The sequence below is a fragment of the Schistocerca americana genome, chromosome 8, assembly GCF_021461395.2.
Source record: "Schistocerca americana isolate TAMUIC-IGC-003095 chromosome 8, iqSchAmer2.1, whole genome shotgun sequence".
In the NCBI taxonomy this organism is placed as follows: Eukaryota; Metazoa; Arthropoda; class Insecta; order Orthoptera; family Acrididae; genus Schistocerca; species Schistocerca americana.
Genome location: NC_060126.1, coordinates 201,355,402 through 201,377,231, shown reverse-complemented (window position 1 = coordinate 201,377,231; position 21,830 = coordinate 201,355,402). Strand labels below are relative to the sequence as shown.

Genomic DNA, 21,830 nt, shown 5'->3' with positions numbered 1-21,830 from the left:
AGATTCTGATCGAAGAGTAGCAAAACATTCCACTAGAAACTATACAATCATTATATGCCAGTATTCCAAGAAGAATCGCAGCTGTATTACGGGCAAATGGGGATGCAACCCCTTATTAATAAACCATTCCTAAGTAAGTACAGGTGTTCACATTATTTTGCCTATTCCCTGTGTATTGTGAAGAAATGACCTCTGTGGTGAAAGTCTTTCTTGTATCGCCTCTGAGTGCAGTTCATTGATCATTTCTGTGACTCGCACAGTGACCAAACACACTGTTGCCGCTCATCTTCGAATCTTTTCCATTAATCTACGGTCTCCACCTGAGATTAACTTATTGTTCATGCTTCATTTATTACTTCGAAAGCTGCTTGGCTGTTTGAAATAACTGAATAAAATACAGTAGCAAGATTGAAGTTACTCATTGGTTCCTCCGAAATAACCATCGCTTCATTAACCCTAAACTCACGAGGTGATTTTTCTGTTACATATACTACAAAATGTGGTCTCTGTGTCCCATATCTTTAAACTGAGATATAGGGGATAAGTCGTTTGAAAATTTTCATTTAAGTCATATAACATTCATTTTTACAGTGGTTTCAGTGTTGTTTAAATACTTGTCGTTGATATTATTGCACTAAATAATGCCTACAGAATTTTACTTTTTATCACACCACACACTTTCGTGCGCCTTTTTAAATAGTATACATAAACAGAGAACTGAACTCTACATTCTAAAAAAAATATTATCTCTGTAGCTCGTAAGTTTTCACATAAAACTTACAGATAAAAGATTGCACTCGATAGGACAAAAAGAAAATCTGCAAAACTGACATTCACTGGTGTGGTCAACATTTTCCTTTATCACCACTAAGAACACGTTTGATATTAACTAGCCAAGTATTTCACTGAAGAAACAGGAATGTTCTCACCCCCACTGTCCTGGATGATACTCTTGTGCCCCAGCAGAATTGTGATTACCGGCTGTTGTAAAATCGTCGTCTCTTTCGTCTACTTCGTGATGTGTAGCACTGACATGGTCCTCTATTCACCGGCTAACAACTTCATCCAACATAGGATCGTTAAAACTGACACAGTCCTGCTAACACATTTTGTATACAAGTACGAAAACAGGTACGTAGTTCGAGGCGCGGTATAGGAGACCCCAACCCGTATCAATAGCACGTTTCAACAACAAAAGAGAAGGAGATAATGAAACTGACAAAGATTTAAGGGTTAATAGAAGTAGTTTCCAAGGAAATGCGTTGTGTCGAGGAGCATCGGTTCGATTCTATTTGTTGGGCCGAACAGCATTATGGTGATTGTGTTATGATTCCAGATCTAGAAGACAGGTGAGAATAACAACACAGTCTATTATCTGGATTGGTCGTGCAAAAGAAACTGTGGCCACATGACTCCTGGTAAAAACTACATTTATTCTTAATGGACTTATCTGCAGAGTCTGTGATGATAAAATGCACAGAATTCCGTTGAGCATGAAAAAAAAAAAAAAAAAATCGGTTGAACAGTTGCGCCAAGAATTTGCTACACGAGAGTGTTTACTGCTTACAGCAACGTGAGTTCCTGCGGCGACACTCGCCTCAGTAGGCGTCGGAGTGTCAACGATCAGTCATTAAGATTTGTTGAGAGAATTGAGGTTGAACGAAAAAAAAAAATTATCAAAATATTGTATGTGTTGATAATTCAAAATTTGATACTACTGTAAATGATGGTCCCTATACATAGGCATTTGCCTCCTCCCCTCTCTCTCAACCCCCTCTTCTCCCCCTTGCAGTCTGGGGTACAAAGTTTTTATTCATTACAAAGTTCTCATGTACACTTTAGAAGTGATTCCGCTAAGCTTCTTGTTTAGCCAAATGTAGCACTACGTGGCTGATACACAGAGGCAATTGCACGGCTGTAACAATTGTCGTATAATTTAACTGCGTAGGCTTTTGCGGCCAGAGTCAGTTGACGTAAAAGTTATCTGAGTATCGTACCGCGTCGTAATGTAAAAAGCTTTCCTGCGGAAATCAACGTTTCGATCGCGATTACAGTGGCCTTCTTCTGGGTCTTTACATTCTTTTGGGTCTTTAATTATGACGCAGTACGATACTCAGATAACTTTTTTGTCAACTGCTGAATAATTGAATCCTGCGACAAACACTAGATATTTTAATTTATCTTACTTGTAGTTTGTTAATGTCCGTAGGCATTGTTCCATTTTGCACAAAAATACACGCTCTAAAGTGTTATTACAGTCTGTTTATTGGCAAACAATACGAGCCCGTGACTGCCAACCCACTTTGTGAAAACTGCACATCAATAGCACTTTCCATTTCCGCAATATTTGCGGTCACGTTTTGGGTGATTTACTCAGTGTATACTTTTATTCTTTGCATAAATTAATTTTTTAAAAACATCTTCCTTTGTGGCCGTTACCTGTAATTTCTGAGAAACAAATCATACGATTGATTTTTAACATTTATGTTTTTATACTCATCTACCTTAACATTCCACAATATCGTCAATTATGTATACATTTCGATTCACTCTAATAATAGTGCTCTTTCGTCTTGTTTTGAATTCATTTTCACCAAACCAACAGCGAACACAAAGATAGCCTGTACCACGCGAGAGACTGCCCACAGACTGTACAATATTTATAAACAGCACTAATACACGAGATTCCTTGATAATGTTGCATACTTTCACGGACGATGAAGTGCATTAACTCGAAGTAGGGGACCCTGGTCCGAAAACGACCAGGTCGAAAGTTATAAGTGTAAATCGTTCTGATATCTCTGACAATGGGATACATGCACTGGTATTGTTGTACCTTAAGAGCTATTAGCACAAAAATAGTTCATGTCTGATACTATGAAATATCTCTTTTACTGCGAGCTTCTTGTCTTGTGTATTCCTGGGGGAAGTTGTATGAATCAAAACACGAAAAATCGAACAGTAAATATGTGCTCTAAAATGCTCGTTTTAAGAGGTATGGGCACTTGCTCAGTAGAAGAACTGTGTTTCACAGTAGTGAGGATGAACAAGCTCTTAAGGTATGCATTTTAAGGCCCATATTTATTAGGCTTTATTCTTGTTTTTGTTCATACTACCACCACTGAAAATTGCCTACTATACAGTCTCAGCAACGACAGTACCGATACGTGTATTCTACTGTCAGAACTATCAAAAAGATTTTCGCTTATATTTTTAGACTTGGTCATTTCCGGAACCACGTTCCTTGCGTCAAATGGACACCATCGGCCCTGAGAGTTAGTAATGTCATCACGGAATCATCCTTTATATTTTAAAAGTTTACGATGTGCTCAATAGTATTGCGAAACCTCGCAACTCACCCATACTTTTAGCATTATTGCGCTTCCTGAAATATCGCGCAACAATATAATAGTTCACAGAACGAGATTTTCACTCTGCAGCGGAGTGTGCGCTGATATGAAACTTCCTGGCAGATTAAAACTGTGTGCCGGACCGAGACTCGAACTCGGGACCTTTGCCTTTCGCGGGCAAGTGCTCTACTAACTGAGCTACCCAAAGCTGTGAGGATGGGGCGTGAGTCGTGCTTGGGTAGCTCAGTTGGTAGAGTACTTGCCCGCGAAAGGCAAAGGTCCCGAGTTCGAGTCTCTGTCCGGCACACAGTTTTAATCTGCCAGGAAGTTTCATAGTAGTTGACAGTTTAGCGGCCGCTTACCCATACTTTTAATATTATTGCGCATCCTGAAATATCGCGCAACAATAGTTGACGGTTTAGCGGCCGGTTTTTAACAATTCGAAATTAATGCATAGTCACTTCAAATATGGCCGAGTACATTTAAGTTCCAAAACGAATTTCTGAACACGTAGATGACGGTAAACAAGAGAGAGAACGATGCGCCGTGAGATCCCGCTCAGTCGTCTTTTTTTCTTTTTCTTTTTTTTTCCTGCACTTAAACATATTTATTTTTATTTGATACAATTTATTTTTTTCGCAAGTGCGTTGTTATATATGGTTGACAATACCAATAAAATACACAATATACATAATGATAACATAAGATATAAGAAAGACAAGACACATGTTAAAAACATAGGAAATAATTGTGTGTGTGTGTGTGTGTGTGTGTGTGTGTGTGTGTGTGTGTGTGTGTGAGAGAGAGAGAGAGAGAGAGAGAGAGAGAGAGAGAGAGAGAGAGAGAAAAGTTGATATATACTGAATTGTAATTTATAGTTTTTTTTTTTTTTTTTAAGAATTTACACTGTAAGTATCAAGGGTGATTTTCTTGATCGTTATGCATATGTTTCGGTAATCTGTTGTATACATCGAATTCCGAGCGTAGCTGTTTTTACAATGTTTTTCCTTGGGTATTTTCCATTTTGGTTGACGTTTTTTATTGTTAATGTATCCTGAGAGGGGGTGTACGGTGTTTGGTGTTGTTTAGTGTTAACTGGTCGCTTGCCAGCGTGGTTAAAATATACAGTGCATGGCAAAATGGCGCTATCCAAAACCATCACCGCGGCGGCTGTGTTGCACCACGGGACGTAGACGACAGGGGTAAACAGACGGCTGTAGACGTGTGTGCGAGCGAGTAGACGTGCTAAGGTTGGGCGACTTACCGTTCAGATGAACCAAGGGCTAACAACAGTATCTCCTCAGTGAGAGTTCAGCGAACGTTGCTGCGTGTGCGCCTTCACAGCAGGCGCCTAGTATGTGCACCTACGCTGACTGCTGATCATCTGCGGCGAAGGCTGGAATTCGCACGCCAGTGCCGTAGTGGGCGTTTGCTGAGCAGCGACAGGTCACCTTTTCAGGTGAATCACGTTTTATACTTCATCGGATACTGTGTTAAAGAGTGTACCAACACACAGAGCAACAGCCAGGGCAGAAACATTAGAAAAAGGTCCGCCTCCACGTGGCAGGGACGGTAACGGAATGGGTGCTTGTCAAGCAAACCTAACTTGCGAGCAGCCATAACGGCTAAGAGACCTACACGCTGCCTGGTTTGTTGTCTTAAGTAGCACACGGCCCACCTTAGTAACCCAGGTGGTGGGCTACTCTGTAGTGTTTAAATCAACAGAAATAAAAAAGAAAAGAAAAAAAGCTTAATCGGATGGATGGCCGTTGGCATGTGCGGTGTGAAACGTCTAAAAGCAAACACACTGCAACAGTCCAGGCCGGAGGGAATTTAGTAGAAGATCTCGTCTTCTGGAAGACACAATAGATAAGTACATCTATCGTTGGGATCATGTCGACCCCTGCAAGCTGTCTGTTTTAGTTGATGCGTAGTAGGACTGAAGTATATTTTCTACGTTAGATACTTTACGTACTTCACGTTCTTTTTTATAACGTCTTTAAGGTTGTTGTTGTTGTGATCTTCAGTCCTGAGACTGGTTTGATGCAGCTCTCCATGCTAATCTAACCTGTGCAAGCTCCCCCATCTCCCAGTACCTACTGCAACCTACATCCTTCTGAATCTGCTTAGTGTATTCATCTCTTGGTCTCCCTCTACGATTTTTACCCCCCACGCTGCCCTCCAATGCTAAATTTGTGATCCCTTGATGCCACAGGATATGTCCTACCAACCGATCCCTTCTTCTAGTCAAGTTGCGCCACAAACTTCTCTTCTCCCCAATCCTATTCAATACCTCCGCATTTGTTACGTGATCTACCCACCGAATCTTCAACATTCTTCTGTAGCACCACATTTCGAAAGCTTCTATTCTCTTCTTGCCCAAACTATTTATCGTCCATGTTTCACTTCCATACAAGGCTACACTCCACACAAATACTTTCGGAAACGACTTCCTGACACTTAAATCTGTACTCGATGTTATCAAATTTCTCTTCTTCAGAAACGCTTTCCTTGCCATTGCCAGTCTACATTTTATATCCTCTCTACTTCGACCATCATCAGTTATTTTACTCCCTAAATAGCAAAACTCCTTTACTACTTTAAGTGTCTCATTTCCTAATCTAATTCCCTCAGCATCACCCGACTTAATTCGACTACATTCCATTATCCTCGTTTTACATTTGTTCGTGTTCATCTTCTATCCTCCTTTCAAGACACTGTCCATTCCGTTCAACTGCTCTCCCAAGTCCTTTGCTGTCTCTGACAGAATTACAATGTCATCTGCGAACCTCAAAGCTTTTATTTCTTCTCCCTGGATTTTAATACCTACTCTAAATATTTCTTTTGTTTCCTTTACTGCTTGCTCAATATACAGATTGAATAACATCGGGGAGAAGCTACAACCCTGTCTCACTCCCTTCCCAACCACTGCTTCCCTTTCATGCCCCTCGACTCTTATAACTGCCATCTGTTTTCTGTACAAATTGTAGATAGCCTTTCACTCCCTGTATTTTATCCCTGCCTCCTTTAGAATTTGAAAGAGAGTATTCCAGTCAACATTGTCAGAAGCTTTCTTTAAGTCTACAAATGCTAGAAACGTAGGTTTGCCTTTCCTTAATCTAGCTTCTAAGATAAGTCGTAAGATCAGTATTGCCTCACGTGTTCCAACATTTCTACGGATTCCAAAGTGATCTTCCCCGAGGTCGGCTTCTACCAGTTTTTCCATTCGTCTGTAAATAATTCGCGTTAGTATTTTGCAGCTGTGGCTTATTAAACTGATAGTTCGGTAATTTTCACATCTGTCAACACCTGCTTTCTTTGGGATTGGAATTATTATATTCTTCTTGAAGTCTGAGGGTATTTCGCCTGTCTCGTACATCTTGCTCACCAGATGGTAGAGTTTTGTCAGGACTGGCTCTCCCAAGGCCGTCAGTAGTTCTAATGGAATGTTGTCTACTCCCGGGGCCTTGTTTCGACTCAGATCTTTCAGTGATCTGTCAAATTCTTCACGCAGTATCATATCTCCCATTTCATCTTCATCTACATCCTCTTCCATTTCCATAATATTGTCCTCAAGTACATCGCCCTTGTATCGACCCTCTATATACTCCTTCCACCTTTCTGCTTTCCCTTCTTTGCTTAGAACTGGGTTCCCATCTTGATATTCATACAAATGGTTGTCTTTTCTCCAAAGGTCTCTTTAATTTGCCTGTAGGCAGTATCTATCTTACCCCTAGTGAGATAAGCCTCTGCATCCTTACATTTGTCCTCTAGCCGTGCCTGCTTAGCCATTTTGCACTTCCTGTCGATCTCATTTTTGAGACCCAAGGAGTTCTACTAGCCCTCGTCTTTTTACCTACTTGATCCTCTGCTGCCTTCACTACTACTCAGAGCTACCCATTCGTCTTCTACTGTATTTATTTCCCCCATTCCTGTCAATTGTTCCCTTATGCTGTCCGTGAAACTCTGTACAAACTCTGGTTTAGTCAGTTTATCCAGATCCCATCTCCTTAAATTCCCACCTTTTTGCAGTTTCTTCAATTTTAATCTACAGGTCATAACTAATAGATTGTGGTCAGAGTCCACATCTGCCCCTGGAAATGTCTTACAATTTAAAAACTGGTTCCTAAATGTCTGTCTTACCATTATATAATCTATCTGATACCTTTTAGTATCTCCAGGATTCTTCCATGTATACATCCTTCTTTTATGATTCTTGAACCAAGTGTTAGCTATGATTAAGTTATGCTCTGTGCAAAATTCTACCAGACGGCTTCCTCTTTCATTTCTTAGTCCCAATCCATATTCACCTACTATGTTTCGTTCTCTCCCGTTTCCTACTGTCGAATTGCAGTCACCCGTGACTATTAAATTTTCGTCTCCCTTCACTACCTGAATAATTTCTTTTATCTCATCATACATTTCTTCAATTTCTTCGTCATCGGCAGAGCTAGTTGGCATATAAACTTGTACTACTGTAGTAGGCATGGGCTTCGTGTCTATCTTGGCCACTATAATACGTTCACTATGTAGTAGCTTACCCGCACTCCTATTTTTTTTATTCATTATTAAACCTACTACTGCATTACCCTTATTTGATTTTGTATTTATAATCCTGTATTCACCTGACCAGAAGTCTTGTTCCTCCTGCCACCGAACTTCACTAATTCCCACTATATCAAACTCTAACCTACCTCCCGATTAAGGGATCTGACATTCCACTCTCCGATCCGTAGAACGCCAGTTTTCTTTCTCCTGATAATGATGTCCTCCTGAGTAGTCCCCGCCCGGAGATCCGAATGGGGGACTATTTTACCTCAGGAATATTTTACCCAAGAGGATGCCATCATCATTTAACCGTACAGTAAAGTTGCGTGCCCTCGGGAAAAATTACGTCTGTAGTTTCCCCTTGCTTTCAGGCGTTCGCAGTACCACAACAGCAAGGCCGTTTCGGTTAGTGTTAACAAGGCCAGACCAGTCAATCATCCAGACTGTTGCCCCTGCAACTACTGAAAAGGCTGCTCCCCCTCTTCAGGAACCCCACGTTTGTCTGGCCTCTCAACAGATACCCCTCCGTTGTTGTTGCACCTACGGTACGGCTATCTGTATCGTTGAGGCACGCAAGCCTCCCCACCAACGGCAAGGTCCATGGTTCATGGGGGGTGGGTCTTTAAGGTATGCGAAGAATTTATGAATGTTGTGAATAAAACGGCAGTAATAAACCCTTATTAAATTTTTAATATTTTAATCCCCCCCCCCCAACTGTTTTCTTTTTTGTCAGAAGATACTCAAAACTGAAGTAGGTCCTGAGAACCCAGGTGAACCATATGCGTTGCAATTTTTAGGTGCACCAGTTAGGGGTAATTAGGTGATCAAAAGAACTGCTGCAGCTTTGAATCCAAACAGAAACACTGTTGTGAATATGCGCAAGTAAATATTCCAGAAAGAAGCGGAAGTTGGTAATGCTTGGAAAAGGAAACCGTTGTTTGGATAAGCGGATTACGAACGTAGACTGATTTGCTAAAGAGGCCACACGCCGTCATATACCGGTTATTGCCGCAAAAAGAAACATCCGATACATAGTAAAATTATGCATCTCATTTGAGGAAGCATGTTTTTTTGAAGGTGGTCGCACATGGCTATTTATAGCCCCACGTTCTTTTATAGTCTGTACACTAAAGGGCGAGCAGGCGAATGTCCTTGTTGACCCAGCTGAGTCACTAGGAGCAACTGCAGGTTTTTTTTTCCATTATTGAATTTCGATCCTCCCCCCCCCCCCCCCCCCCGAAGCGGGTGGGCTGGCAGCAGCGTAGTATGCCGCTCTTCAGCTTACAGACTTTGTTAAAAAGATGAAGAGAATAAATAATAGCCGGCCGCGGTGGTCGTGCGGTTCTAGGCACTCCAGTCTGGAGCCGCGCTGCTGCTACGGTCGCAGGTTCGAATCCTGCCTCGGGCATGGATGTGTGTGATGTCCTTAGATTAGTTAGGTTTAAGTAGTTTTAAGTTCTATGGGACTGATGACCACAGATGTTAAGTCCCATAGTGCTCAGAGCCATTTGAACCATTTGAATAAATGATAAAAACATGCGATAAAATCGGAGACTTAAATAGGAACATGGCGAAAAAAAATCGTGGAAACTTAAAACATAGAACAAAGGGATGATGATGCGAATAAAATACATACGAAGCAGATAGGTAAAATAATAGACAGACAATTAAAAAACACGGCGACAGTCTGGTTTCTGTTCGCAAAAGACATAAAGTTCACACCCAGTGTCAGCATGATTTCTGTTCGCACCACTAGAAAGACGAGCAACACTGAACATTCACTGGAACACTGCACTAAAAAGTTGCCAAATGTGGCATACCACAGCCGAGAGCAGGTGGGGGGAAACTGGACAGATGATGGGAAAATAAAAAAGGGGGGAAGGAAAGGAAAAGTGTGGGGGGGGAGGGGGGAAAGGAGCCGATGGAGGATGATGACCCATAAGAGGGGTGGGGGGTGCTGGGCAGACGCGAGAGGGAGTGGGGAAGGCAGAGGAGGGGAATACAAAAGGACTCGGGGGGGGGGGGGGGGGGGGGGACAACTGCAGGTTGTTCCAAGAGTTTATATAGACCCTTCTGCAGCGCATCTTTTGAATTAGCGGCGACGCGAATGGTAGACACGTCGTTAAATGCATTTATACTGTAAGGGATACGGAAATTTGTAACTATTATGACTAAGAAACACACTCTAACAGAATCCACTTAAATCACTACAGGTGTGAAATTGATGTAATCATTGAAAGGTGGATATCATGCCAGCTTTGCAACAGCGTTCGCGGGAGCTCAGGATTCGCAGCGGTAAACACGGTGGCAGTTGGATGGACCGCCGCCGCCGCCGGTGTGTTGTTTACATTGCGTGGAGAGGTGAGCCGGCGCGGGTCGGGCTGGGCTGTGCTGCGCTGCGCAGTACGCCATGTTGGCAACGGGACAGCTGCGCGCGGGACAGGACAGTTGCCCCGCCAGCCGCCATGTTTAGTTCCCGCGCCAGGCCAGTCGGCTGGTAGGCCCGTACGAGCGCGGACGCGGTTCGGTTACGCAATGACGGCGACGTTTCCCAGGAAGTGGTCGCAGCGCGAGATCATGCGCCTGCTCGATCTGTACGAGCAGCACGAGGTGTTGTGGAATCCCACCAACCTGTACCACCGCTGGACAGCCGTCCGCGAGGGGGCACTAAAGCGCATCTGCGAGAGCATGCGCATGCCCGATCTCACGGTTGGCGAGGTGAAGCTCAAGCTGAAGGCGCTGCGCTCCACCTACAACCAGGAGCTGCTCAAAGTGAAGGAGGCGCAGCGTCGCGGGGGGCCGCCGTTCCGGCCCCAGCTCGTGTGGTACGACAAGGCCGACTCCTTCCTCCGGTCCGTCATCGTCGAAAGGAGCGGTTCCACTGCCAGGGTAGGCAGAGCGTTTTTACAGGGTTTCCCCTTCACAAAGTCACTCTCGTGTGGTGAGGGAAGTTAAGGATTCAGTGAGGGTGCGGGTTAACTGGCGATTCTGTTCGCTGACGATTTTGTTTACTTGTCTGATCTACCCGAATATCTGTAAGCAGATTTCGAACGACAGACGAGAAACGAAGAAGGGCAACCACTCACCTGCAGATGCAAAATGAGTGGCAAACCTGCGCTCTTCTGGGAAGGGAGGCGGAGTAGTCTGTACATTCGCTGGATAATAAGCCAAGTACGCTACCTATTAACGATTGGTAGTTTTTTATTTGACGTTTTCATAATGGAATTTCCATTTTTTCATACCAGCACGAGTTTGACAAAATATGCGCTTCATGTAATGAGTAGCATCCTGCCTCAATTGTGGATAATAGCAAACCAGTTCGTTTACGTGACGTCGAGGGAAAGGGACATCAGTACTCTGCATGGCAGCTAGTACTTGCCGTTCTGCCACAGAGTAGAATTTCTTATCGTTCCATTCGCGTATAGAGGGTAGGACTGTTTAAATGCTTTTGTGCGTGCTGGAAGTGGTCATTCCGGTCTCTACAGGGACGAAACGTAGGCGGCTTAATACTGGCTCGTGGAACTTTGAAAGTAGACTATGGTGGCACAGTTGACGTCTCCTTTCCAACGCGCGCCACCAGTCAAACCTGTGCAATCATGGCGCTTTTCGTTTGTTTTTGTTACCAGTTTTCTAACTGGCTTGATGCGGCTCACCATGGCTTCCTCTCATGTGGTAGTCTCTTCATCTCAGAGTAGCATTTACACCAATTGTTCTCAAATTATTTGGAGGATATATTCCAATGCCCCATTAGGCTGTTTGCCCACTTATACAAGGAAGGTTATTAATCCCTTCATATCCTCACATCCTGTCCCTTCTTGCCAGTATTTTCCACATGTTTCTCTGCTCGCTGATTCTGTCAATATTCTTCAAACTTTCCGATTCCCTTCTTTTCCGGTTTTTCCCGTAGTCCGTGATCCACTTCAGTATGATAGTGTTCTCCAAACGTACGTTTTCAGAAATTTCTTTCTCTATGTAAGACCACATTAGTAGTGGACTTCTTTTTGCGAGGAATGCCCCATTTGTCTGCGTTACTCTACTCGTTATATCCACCTTGCATCGTCCGCCCGACGTTAATTTGCTTGCAAGGTATCAAAAATATTTTTGCACGTGGTTCATAAATGTGACGCTAAAGTTAGTCTCTAAACTCGTTCCTACTACTTCACATTGCTTTCGTCTTTCTCTGATTTGCTCTCAGTCCATATTCCATGCTCTAATTCTCCCTCACTTTTATTTATTTGTATTTATTCAGCAGACCACCTTGATCCATTTTGGTACAGATTCCACACACTTCACCAATATCGTATGATGTGTTTTGTAAATAATCTCTAGATTGACTGCATATTCCCACTTGGCAACAAAAGAAACGGAGTTTGTTAGACGTTGTACCCAAGATTGAGACTATGTGGTCCATCCATTTCATATCGCCACAAATTGTTACACGCCTGTATTTGTCTCTGTTGATTGATACCATACGACTCATTGATAGTCGCCTAAGGATTTTGTATGAAGGATTCGGTTTTCTATTTCTGAACATGTATTATTGTGACTCAAAATATTATCTTTTGAACGCATAAACTAGCGTCAGTTTGTTAAACGGCTCATAGCAAGTTTTAAAGGAGCGGTCCAAAAGAAGATAGCAATACTGTGACACATGACGAATCTTTAGTAAAACAGTAAAAAATCTGTTTGTGGCAAGAGGACGAAACTACTTTGCAGGCGATATAATTTAGTATTTTTTCACTAGGGACAGAAATTTAAGATTTTTTAAAGAAAATCGGCCAGTCTGGAGGTAGGTTTTTAACTCTTTGACTACCGACGGGACGTATTATGTCCCACGATAGGTTTTTAGAGAACCAGTTGGAATTTGCATGTATTAATGTCCCACTTGTAAAGAAAGTTTGCTAATAATTAGCGGGATTCCTATAACTACAGATTGCACATGTAGGTTGCGCCGTCCTCAAGTTTCATTGTTAATCCTCGTCTCGGTATTGTCGCATCGAATTAGTTCGCACTTGCAAACAGGCATCCCAATTAAGAGACGCGCAAAGCGGGCTGCACCCACATCACAATCGAAGCCCATATAGTGAACATGTAGTGTGAGTTACAAACTTGGAGAGATGTTCTGCCCACTGATGTATGTGTGATTTCTGTTCGTGTTCGTTTCTACGCAGTCGTCTTCTGAAATGCTGGAGACTCTTAATGAATACTCCTGTATGTACCACACCTCTTCCCCAACCCCTTTGGAAAAGATTCAGCGGGAAAATGGCAATAATTAAAATAACCATACAGAAATGTTTCTGATATGACATTGGTAGTCTGTTCGTACCATTCGACGGTGCTTGTTGTACCTGCACTATCAAGTTCTTTTGTTGTGTGAATATTATAGCTGCAGTAGTAGGTCAGTAGGAGTGTTCGCTTGTGGATTAGTGTGAAGGATAAAGGCGTGCACCGGTATCATAAAACAAATTAATCGCACGACTATTGTCAAAAAGTAGAGGCAGAGACAAGTAAAATTTACGCAATCGTCATTTCATCATGTGTGCTTTATAATCAGCTGGTCTACACTGAGGTACAAGGCATATGTTAAAATATGCTTGTCAAAAGGCAGGTTATGACATTGCCATACCAGTATCATCGTTTGAAAACATAATTAGTGTTGCGTTTGATATTGGACTGTTTCAGGGCAGAGAAGTGACGTTTAATGTGAAAAAAGTGATTTGTCAGATGCGAATATTGTTCTTGTTCTGATCACTTCATTGAAATCCCACACCTGCACCTTGAAGGTTCAATAGTTGAGCAACACTATTAAGTCAGTAGAAAAAGTTTGTTGTTGGTTGAAACGGAAACTTCTTCGGCCTTTTCCGATCAGCCGAATGCTGCCTACAAAGCTTTGACAGAAGCGATCTGTGATCGTGAGACAATGTGAGCAGCATGTCGCCAGTCCCTACAGCCGTTATTGTTAGTACAGCTTGATGACGCCTCTGTATCTTTATTCAAGCAGCCCTTCATTTGGTCTTAAGAGTTGCAGTTGATACTGTTCTAGACTTTCCTACTTCATAAAAAATCTGAAGTACCGGGAATCGAACCCAGGTCCTTACGCGTCGAAAGCAGCAACGCTGACCATCCGATTTGGAGGCGGTCGAATGTTTGTTATGCAGACAGATTGAGCAGAGGGAAATATAGCTGGAAGTCTCGCTATTTAAATGTCTGACTTTGGTCCATTATGCCGATATGTCCCTTCGCGTTGCCAAAGTTCCACGCTTAAGACTATCAATAGGTGATCATTCGAATGTGCGTTGTGGCAAGACGCACAGTTTTGCATGCGAAGTGTTCATGTCATTGTTTTTGGTTCAAATGGCTCTGAGCACTATGGGACTTAACATTTGAGGTCATCAGTCCCCTAGAACGAACTACTTAAACCTAACTAACCTAAGGACATCACACACATCCATGTCCGAGGCAGGATTCGAACCTGCGACCGTAGCGATCGCGCGGTTCCAGACTGAAGCTCCTAGAACCGCTCGGCCACACCGGATGGCCATCGTTTTTGGGATGGGCGATTCATAAACTGAGCACATTTTCGTCGCGGTGCGGTTCGAGATCACGTAGTCCCCTTGTAAGCATGGCCTGCCAGAGATGGAATGCCGTTGTCTTCCTCCGATTTTTGAACTATCAGCCAGTGACGGGGGAACCTATATAGGGTGTCCCAGGAAATGATCAGTATTCAGGGATAGGACAGGAGCAATCATTCCAAGCAAAAAAAGTAGTTAAAAATGTATAACTTGAGAGCTATGAGCACTTTTCCAATTGATGAGAAGTTTTACAGTAGCAAAAATGAACAAATGTTCATAGCTCTTAACGTATCCCCATGTTTACTAGACTTTTTTGCTTCGAATGATCGTTCCTGTCATCACTGAATACTGAGCATTCCTTCTGGGACATCATGTAGCTTAACATGAACATCGGACCACGCTGAACTTGACATATCAGGGGAATAATAGAATCGCCAACTGGGGATCGAACCGCTTTGGGTTTGTAAGTTGGTTTTACCCACTGAGCCACCGTGTCACGCATGCAATGTACTTACTGAGATCTACAGTGAATCACTATAATACTCGGACATTATGATATGTTAGCCTTTTAGCATCATAACTTTATTCATAACAAAACAAAACATATAACTAAGTATTATATTCTGTGATGTCATGTAAATAATAGCAGAAACTTTATTAAGATAACGCACCTAAGTTCTTTTATAACACTATTTAAATACAACTCGGTCCTACGTTTACGTTACATTAATATTCGGACACTTTGCAGAACTAACCATTTCTAGACAAGATTTTGTGGAACATAAGATGTTTCAGTATCTTGTCGTGTAGTTGGGGGAGGGGGGGAGGTCACAATTAAGAAATAACATTGTTTCTATTTTTATTTTTTGGCTATTCGGACTTAAGCTCGGTCCTATTCATCAGGACTTCTAATTTCACTTATCCCAGACATTAATAAACATGTATAAGGCAAAATAAAAGATTTCAGGTATAATTTGAGTGCCAGAAAAATGTGTTCAATCTTCCAGTGCGCCTCTTTGATTATGCTACTTTTTAGGGCCTTATATGCTTGCATTGCAAAACCAAATCCACTTTTCTAGATAGTTTAGAATACGTTCTTTCTAATGACCATAGTTTAGAAGAGTTTGGAGAAAACACTTTTTTGAAAAATTTGACTAAAAATACCCATTTTAGCACTTTTTGAAAAATCGTTAACTTTACCCTAGATTTGTGAAATAATGGAAAGCAATAGGAGAATGAAATTTTATATTCTAAGACCTTGTGTTGGTAAGTTATGGTGTCGAAAGTTTCATGTACATCCCACAATTACTTTTGGAGATTTAAAAAACTAAAGTTCGCATTTTTTTTAAAAACAGCTATTTTTTCACCCAACTTTGCTTCTCACTATCTATATGAAAATTGCTCAGAAATCCTTTTCTTAATATTTTACTTTAAAGAGCTCTAAAAGTTGTATAAGATGGCCAAGTTTTGTTTCTTTCATGCAAATACTTACAGAGATATCTCATCTCAAAGTTGCTGAAAATTCAAGGACGCACTGTAGAAAGCTGTTCTATGGTCTTAAACAAGTGACTGTATCTCCGAAAGTATTGAATTTCTGAAACTGAAACTTTACTAGTGTTCATTGAGAACATGTGTGAATGTTCAAAATCCATGAGGGTCATGTGGGAGCCTCTAGACCACTTGGCATGGAATGACCCAATATCGAAATAGAGCCCCAGACAAGAACGCTGCCACCTTCATACTTTACAGTCGATTTAATATTTTTCACTGTAAATTCTTCGTTCTTCCGCCACACCATGCGTCGTACATCAGACCCACAGACGTTAAATTTACTTTCGTCGGCAAAAATGACGTCGTTCCGCCATATTTCATACTTCATAATAAACTCCCTGGTAAAGTGCAATCTCTTCTTTCGATTCTGTTCATTCGCATATGATTTCTTCCTGGCCACTCTTCCATTGTAGCCACGTTCATTCAGTGCACTGCGAATCGTTTGAGGATGTACCTTCTTGCCAGGCTTGTTTAGCAGCTTACGTGCTAATCGGGGTGCACTGAGTGTAGGATCCTTCTTTATTTCCCGTATTAGCTGCGTCTTGCCACGTGCATCCAGCTTCGGTGACTGGCCCTTTTGCGATAGTGGCGATACGGTCCTCATTTTTGAATCGTCTGACGATATCTGCCACAGCACTCTTACTTATGTTGAGCGTGGCAGCAATTTGTCTATATGATTTACCTCACGCGTTGTGAAAAATCACAAGCTGTCCAATCTCAAAACTAGTATTAACTTTGCGTGACATCGTACAGTCTGGACAGTCGACCGCGCTTGTAGACACACACTTGCCTTCTGAGTAATTTCCAAGAATGATTGTCTATTGAAGTCGCGGGGTCCAAACGACACATATCAAACGTGCGTGATGAGTATGTTTAAGGGGGTCGCTACAGCAACGACAAAAGAAGAGCGTTAAAAAATACTTGTAATTGCAAAGGAGACGACTTACCTTACACGTCGTCGGTGTTAACATGTGAAAGTCCATTAGGTGCTCTGGATGGATAATTTGGAAGAGTCGAACCATGTATTCTTCCTGATACTCGTTCGTTTTCCGCACAGTCCGCAATGAAATTGTGAGTGGTATTTCAGCATCGAAACTGTTCTTACGAAGTTTTACACACTTCGCACCACCACAGTCTACACAGTCCCTTCTTTCCTCGTCCGGTAGTACTCCATATTTGCGATAGTCGAACAATTTTCTACGCTGGATAAGCATGGAATTAGATTTTTTCCATGTGAGAGAATTTGCCGAAGAAACGTCAAGAAAACCAGACATCCCACGCACGACATATATTGTCTGGGATTTCCTAGCAACTCACAAATAATTCGCGGAGGTATGTAATTTAGAGCAATTAAGGGAACGACGGTAAACAGATAAAAAGGACAATCACAAATAATTGATCACAACGCCCGCCACCAGTCACATGATCGATTCACAATCGCACGTTCGATATGTATCGTTTGGACTCCGCGACTTCGATAGGCAGTCATTCTTGGGAATAACCGCCTTCTGACTCGGAAGTATTTACCCCTGTGTGAAGGGTGAAAATAAGTGCGGCACTGCCATCTGTCCGGATATTAAAGTAACGTGACCATTGAAGATTGCTTTATTTCAATCGTATTATTTAGCAAGTGGTATACGTTGTGTAAACATGATTCATAATAGTGGATATATTATATTTTTCTTTTATTCAGAATACAGTTACGATGCAGCAATCTTCTCTTAGTGTACGAATATTAAGGTTATTCACTGTATGTAATCATAGAACGGCAAAACTAAGGGTCTCAGGATCGAAATATTAACTGCAAAATACTTATCCCTTTACATACTATCCTTTTATCAAAAACACCGCGTACTCGTCATATGAAACACGAACAATATGTGTATTGTATGTTGCCTCAGGAATTTCTTTCCCATCGCCACCTCCTCGTACAGCAAATCATAGTCTCTGTATACAGGGTGTCTATAACAAAACAGTGTAGCTCTTTTAATGGATACAGTAATGAAACATGCGTTATACCGCATATGCCACTACCCATTACGTTCTGATTCTTACAAAAACATGTAACACAGGTAATACACTTAAATCACGTCAACATGTGCAAAGCCGATAGCACGCAAGATATCAAGCTGGTATTAAATTTCTTGCCACAGATTCTGCAACATGTATAATGTGATTGTGTCAGTAGTATGCCTGATGCGTTGTTGCAATGTCACAATATTAGGAACTGCTATTTTGTACACTATCTTTCACATACCCCAAAGAAATAAATATAAGGGAGTAATGCCAGATGATTGAGGGGGACATGCTGCTGGGCCGTCTCTGCCACGCCACTTTTTGGGGAAGGTTTCATTAAGAAAATTGCGGACAGCGCCATCTTGCAGAAAGATGATAGTGTCTTTGCATACAGCTTGTCTGATCGATTTCTGTGCCATCGTGAATACGGTTTGTACTGCATGCACATTCTCCTCCGAAATAGTTGCCGCTGCTTGCCCGTTTCTGAATTGACCCCTATGCTAAAAAGTTTCCATCCATGTTCTGATTAACTTGACATCAGGTGCTTTCTTTCTATTTATAATGGGACACAAATATTCACTGCACAGTCATTGGTGATTTGGTATTTCTAGCCACACAACACATTGAATTGTCTTCAGGGACGGGGTGGAGCCATTTTTACGATTGATATACCTCACAAAATTCTCCTTGTGGCAAAAGTGTAGAATAAGACACAGCTATACGGAAACTTCATGGGTAGTAGACCTGTAATAAACAAACGTTACCATCATAAATACTATTAGTAAGCTATTTAATCTTGAAATCAGGATAAACATTTATGGACATCCTGTATTATCCGCATCATACTTTGAGTCGTCGTAATCCTTTTGCCATTCGAGTTCACTTTAGTTTTTCCAAATTTCCTTCCAATAGGAAACGGCGTTGTTTCTGTTTTCATTATTTGGTGCTACGAAACTGGCCTGTTGGAACAAGAGGTTTGTCATCACCATTCTCATTTGCTTGTTATTAGTTGATTAACTGTCATGTAGTTATGTGTTGCACGATTTGTTTTTTTTTATTTCAGTAAGATCCAACATCCTTGCTGTCTATTAACATCCCCATCAATTTTCACGTCAGTGGGTTATCTTTTGGAAAATTTACAGATATTATTTATATTATGCAAGTTTTTTAAAATAGCCATATTGATAACATTGTAATCATTAATTATAAACAGAATTATGAAAGGATCAGTCTCTTTTGTGCCTCATATGTATTACTTTTTCAACCACCTCTGAGGCAACATGACTTATCGTATGAAGCTAGCAGTCCGTTTTTAGTTTCTGATCCTGCGGAAGCGTCACTCCTCTATTTTACTATAGACTAGGCTGTCGCACGTGAATGTTTTGCGCTATTCACGTCATTTTTACTTGAATCCGTCAGTTAAGCGCCTGTTGTCCTCGTTTTGGCTAGAATACTTACAAAGGGCTAAGCGTCATCTCGAACGCACGTAAATGGAAAATGTGCTGAGAATATAAATCGCTCATCCCAGGAAGCTGTCATAATACACTCCTGGAAATTGAAATAAGAACACCGTGAATTCATTGTCCCAGGAAGGGGAAACTTTATTGACACATTCCTGGGGTCAGATACATCACATGATCACACTGACAGAACCACAGGCACATAGACACAGGCAACAGAGCATGCACAATGTCGGCACTAGTACAGTGTATATCCACCTTTCGCAGCAATGCAGGCTGCTATTCTCCCATGGAGACGATCGTAGAGATGCTGGATGTAGTCCTGTGGAACGGCTTGCCATGCCATTTCCACCTGGCGCCTCAGTTGGACCAGCGTTCGTGCTGGACGTGCAGACCGCGTGAGACGACGCTTCATCCAGTCCCAAACATGCTCAATAGGGGACAGATCCGGAGATCTTGCTGGCCAGGGTAGTTGACTTACACCTTCTAGAGCACGTTGGGTGGCACGGGATACATGCAGACGTGCATTGTCCTGTTGGAACAGCAAGTTCCCTTGCCGGTCTAGGAATGGTAGAACGATGGGTTCGATGACGGTTTGGATGTACCGTGCACTATTCAGTGTCCCCTCGACGATCACCAGTGGTGTACGGCCAGTGTAGGAGATCGCTCCCCACACCATGATGCCGGGTGTTGGCCCTGTGTGCCTCGGTCGTATGCAGTCCTGATTGTGGCGCTCACCTGCACGGCGCCAAACACGCATACGACCATCATTGGCACCAAGGCAGAAGCGACTCTCATCGCTGAAGACGACACGTCTCCATTCGTTCCTCCATTCACGCCTGTCGCGACACCACTGGAGGCGGGCTGCACGATGTTGGGGCGTGAGCGGAAGACGGCCTAACGGTGTGCGGGACCGTAGCCCAGCTTCATGGAGACGGTTGCGAATGGTCCTCGCCGATACCCCAGGAGCAACAGTGTCCCTAATTTGCTGGGAAGTGGTGGTGCGGTCCTCTACGGCACTGCGTAGGATCCTACGGTCTTGGCGTGCATCCGTGCGTCGCTGCGGTCCGGTCCCAGGTCGACGGGCACGTGCACCTTCCGCCGACCACTGGCGACAACATCGATGTACTGTGGAGACCTCACACCCCACGTGTTGAGCAATTCGGCGGTACGTCCACCCGGCCTCCCGCATGCCCACTATACGCCCTCGCTCAAAGTACGTCAACTGCACATACGGTTCACGTCCACGCTGTCGCGGCATGCTACCAGTGTTAAAGACTGCGATGGAGCTCCGTATGCCACGGCAAACTGGCTGACACTGACGGCGGCGGTGCACAAATGCTGCGCAGCTAGCGCCATTCGACGGCCAACACCGCGGTTCCTGGTGTTTCCGCTGTGCCGTGCGTGTGATCATTGCTTGTACAGCCCTCTCGCAGTGTCCGGAGCAAGTATGGTGGGTCTGACACACCGGTGTCAATGTGTTCTTTTTTCCATTTCCAGGAGTGTAGACCCGAGCGTTGGTTTGAACACGACCGACCTTTACTGGGCATGGTCCTTTTGTAGATGGTACTATTTTGCCCTGCTCAGACCGCAAAATTGACTTCTGTAGCCAGTTATAGGGGTAACTGAAGTACACTTGACGGAAAAAGTCACAACACCAAAAAATAATTAATGTAGAGTAATGAAATTTCAAGAATACGTTTGTCTAGATGACATCTTTAAGAGATTAACATTGCAGGATCACAGGTTAATGTAAGTGCTAGAGATGCCATTGCAGATGTGTAATGTTGCTACATTAATAACCTGTGTAGCCGCCAGAATGTTGAATGAAAGCGTGGAAAAGTGCATTCATTATGTAGAACATGTGTCTGATGTCAGTTAGTGCGATGGAGTTCCTGTTGCTCTTAGTCGGCGTATACAGGGACGTTTGATGCTGGTTGTAGATGACACTGGAGTTATTATCCGATGAAGTCCCATATGTGATCGGGTTGACAGATCTGATGATGGAGCAGGCCAATGCAACATCTCGACAGTCTGTAGAGCATGTTGGGTTACAACAGCGGTAGGTGGACGAGCGTTATCCTGTTGGAAAACACTCTCTGGAATGCTGTTCATGAATGGCAGCACAACATTCAAATAACCAGATTGACTTAAGATTTGCAGTCAGGTGAGTGCTCCTACTGTTTTACGAAATCACGTCCCATAATGTAATTAAAGTCCAGTGTGTCTAGCATGCGGACGGTTTAACTGCAGGCCCTCACCTTACCTGCTAACTAACACAAAGCCATCACTGGCCCTGACGCAGATCCAGCCTTCGTCAGAAAACACAACTG

The 21,830-nt window shown here is 42.8% G+C and overlaps 1 protein-coding gene across 4 annotated transcripts in view; it reads left to right on the top strand.

The window, feature by feature from the left end:
- LOC124545007 (protein bric-a-brac 1-like) overlaps positions 1 to 21,830 on the top strand; it is a 467,428-nt gene that overhangs the window by 117,967 nt on the left and 327,631 nt on the right. The window contains exon 1 of one of the 4 annotated variants that reach the window (XM_047123767.1): positions 10,397 to 10,787. The exons of the other annotated variants lie outside the window; for them this stretch is intronic. Coding sequence (XP_046979723.1) covers positions 10,434 to 10,787 — 354 coding nt within the window. The 5' untranslated portion in view covers positions 10,397 to 10,433. Of the gene's footprint in view, positions 1 to 10,396; positions 10,788 to 21,830 lie in introns of those variants that run through there. 4 annotated transcript variants of the gene reach the window in all.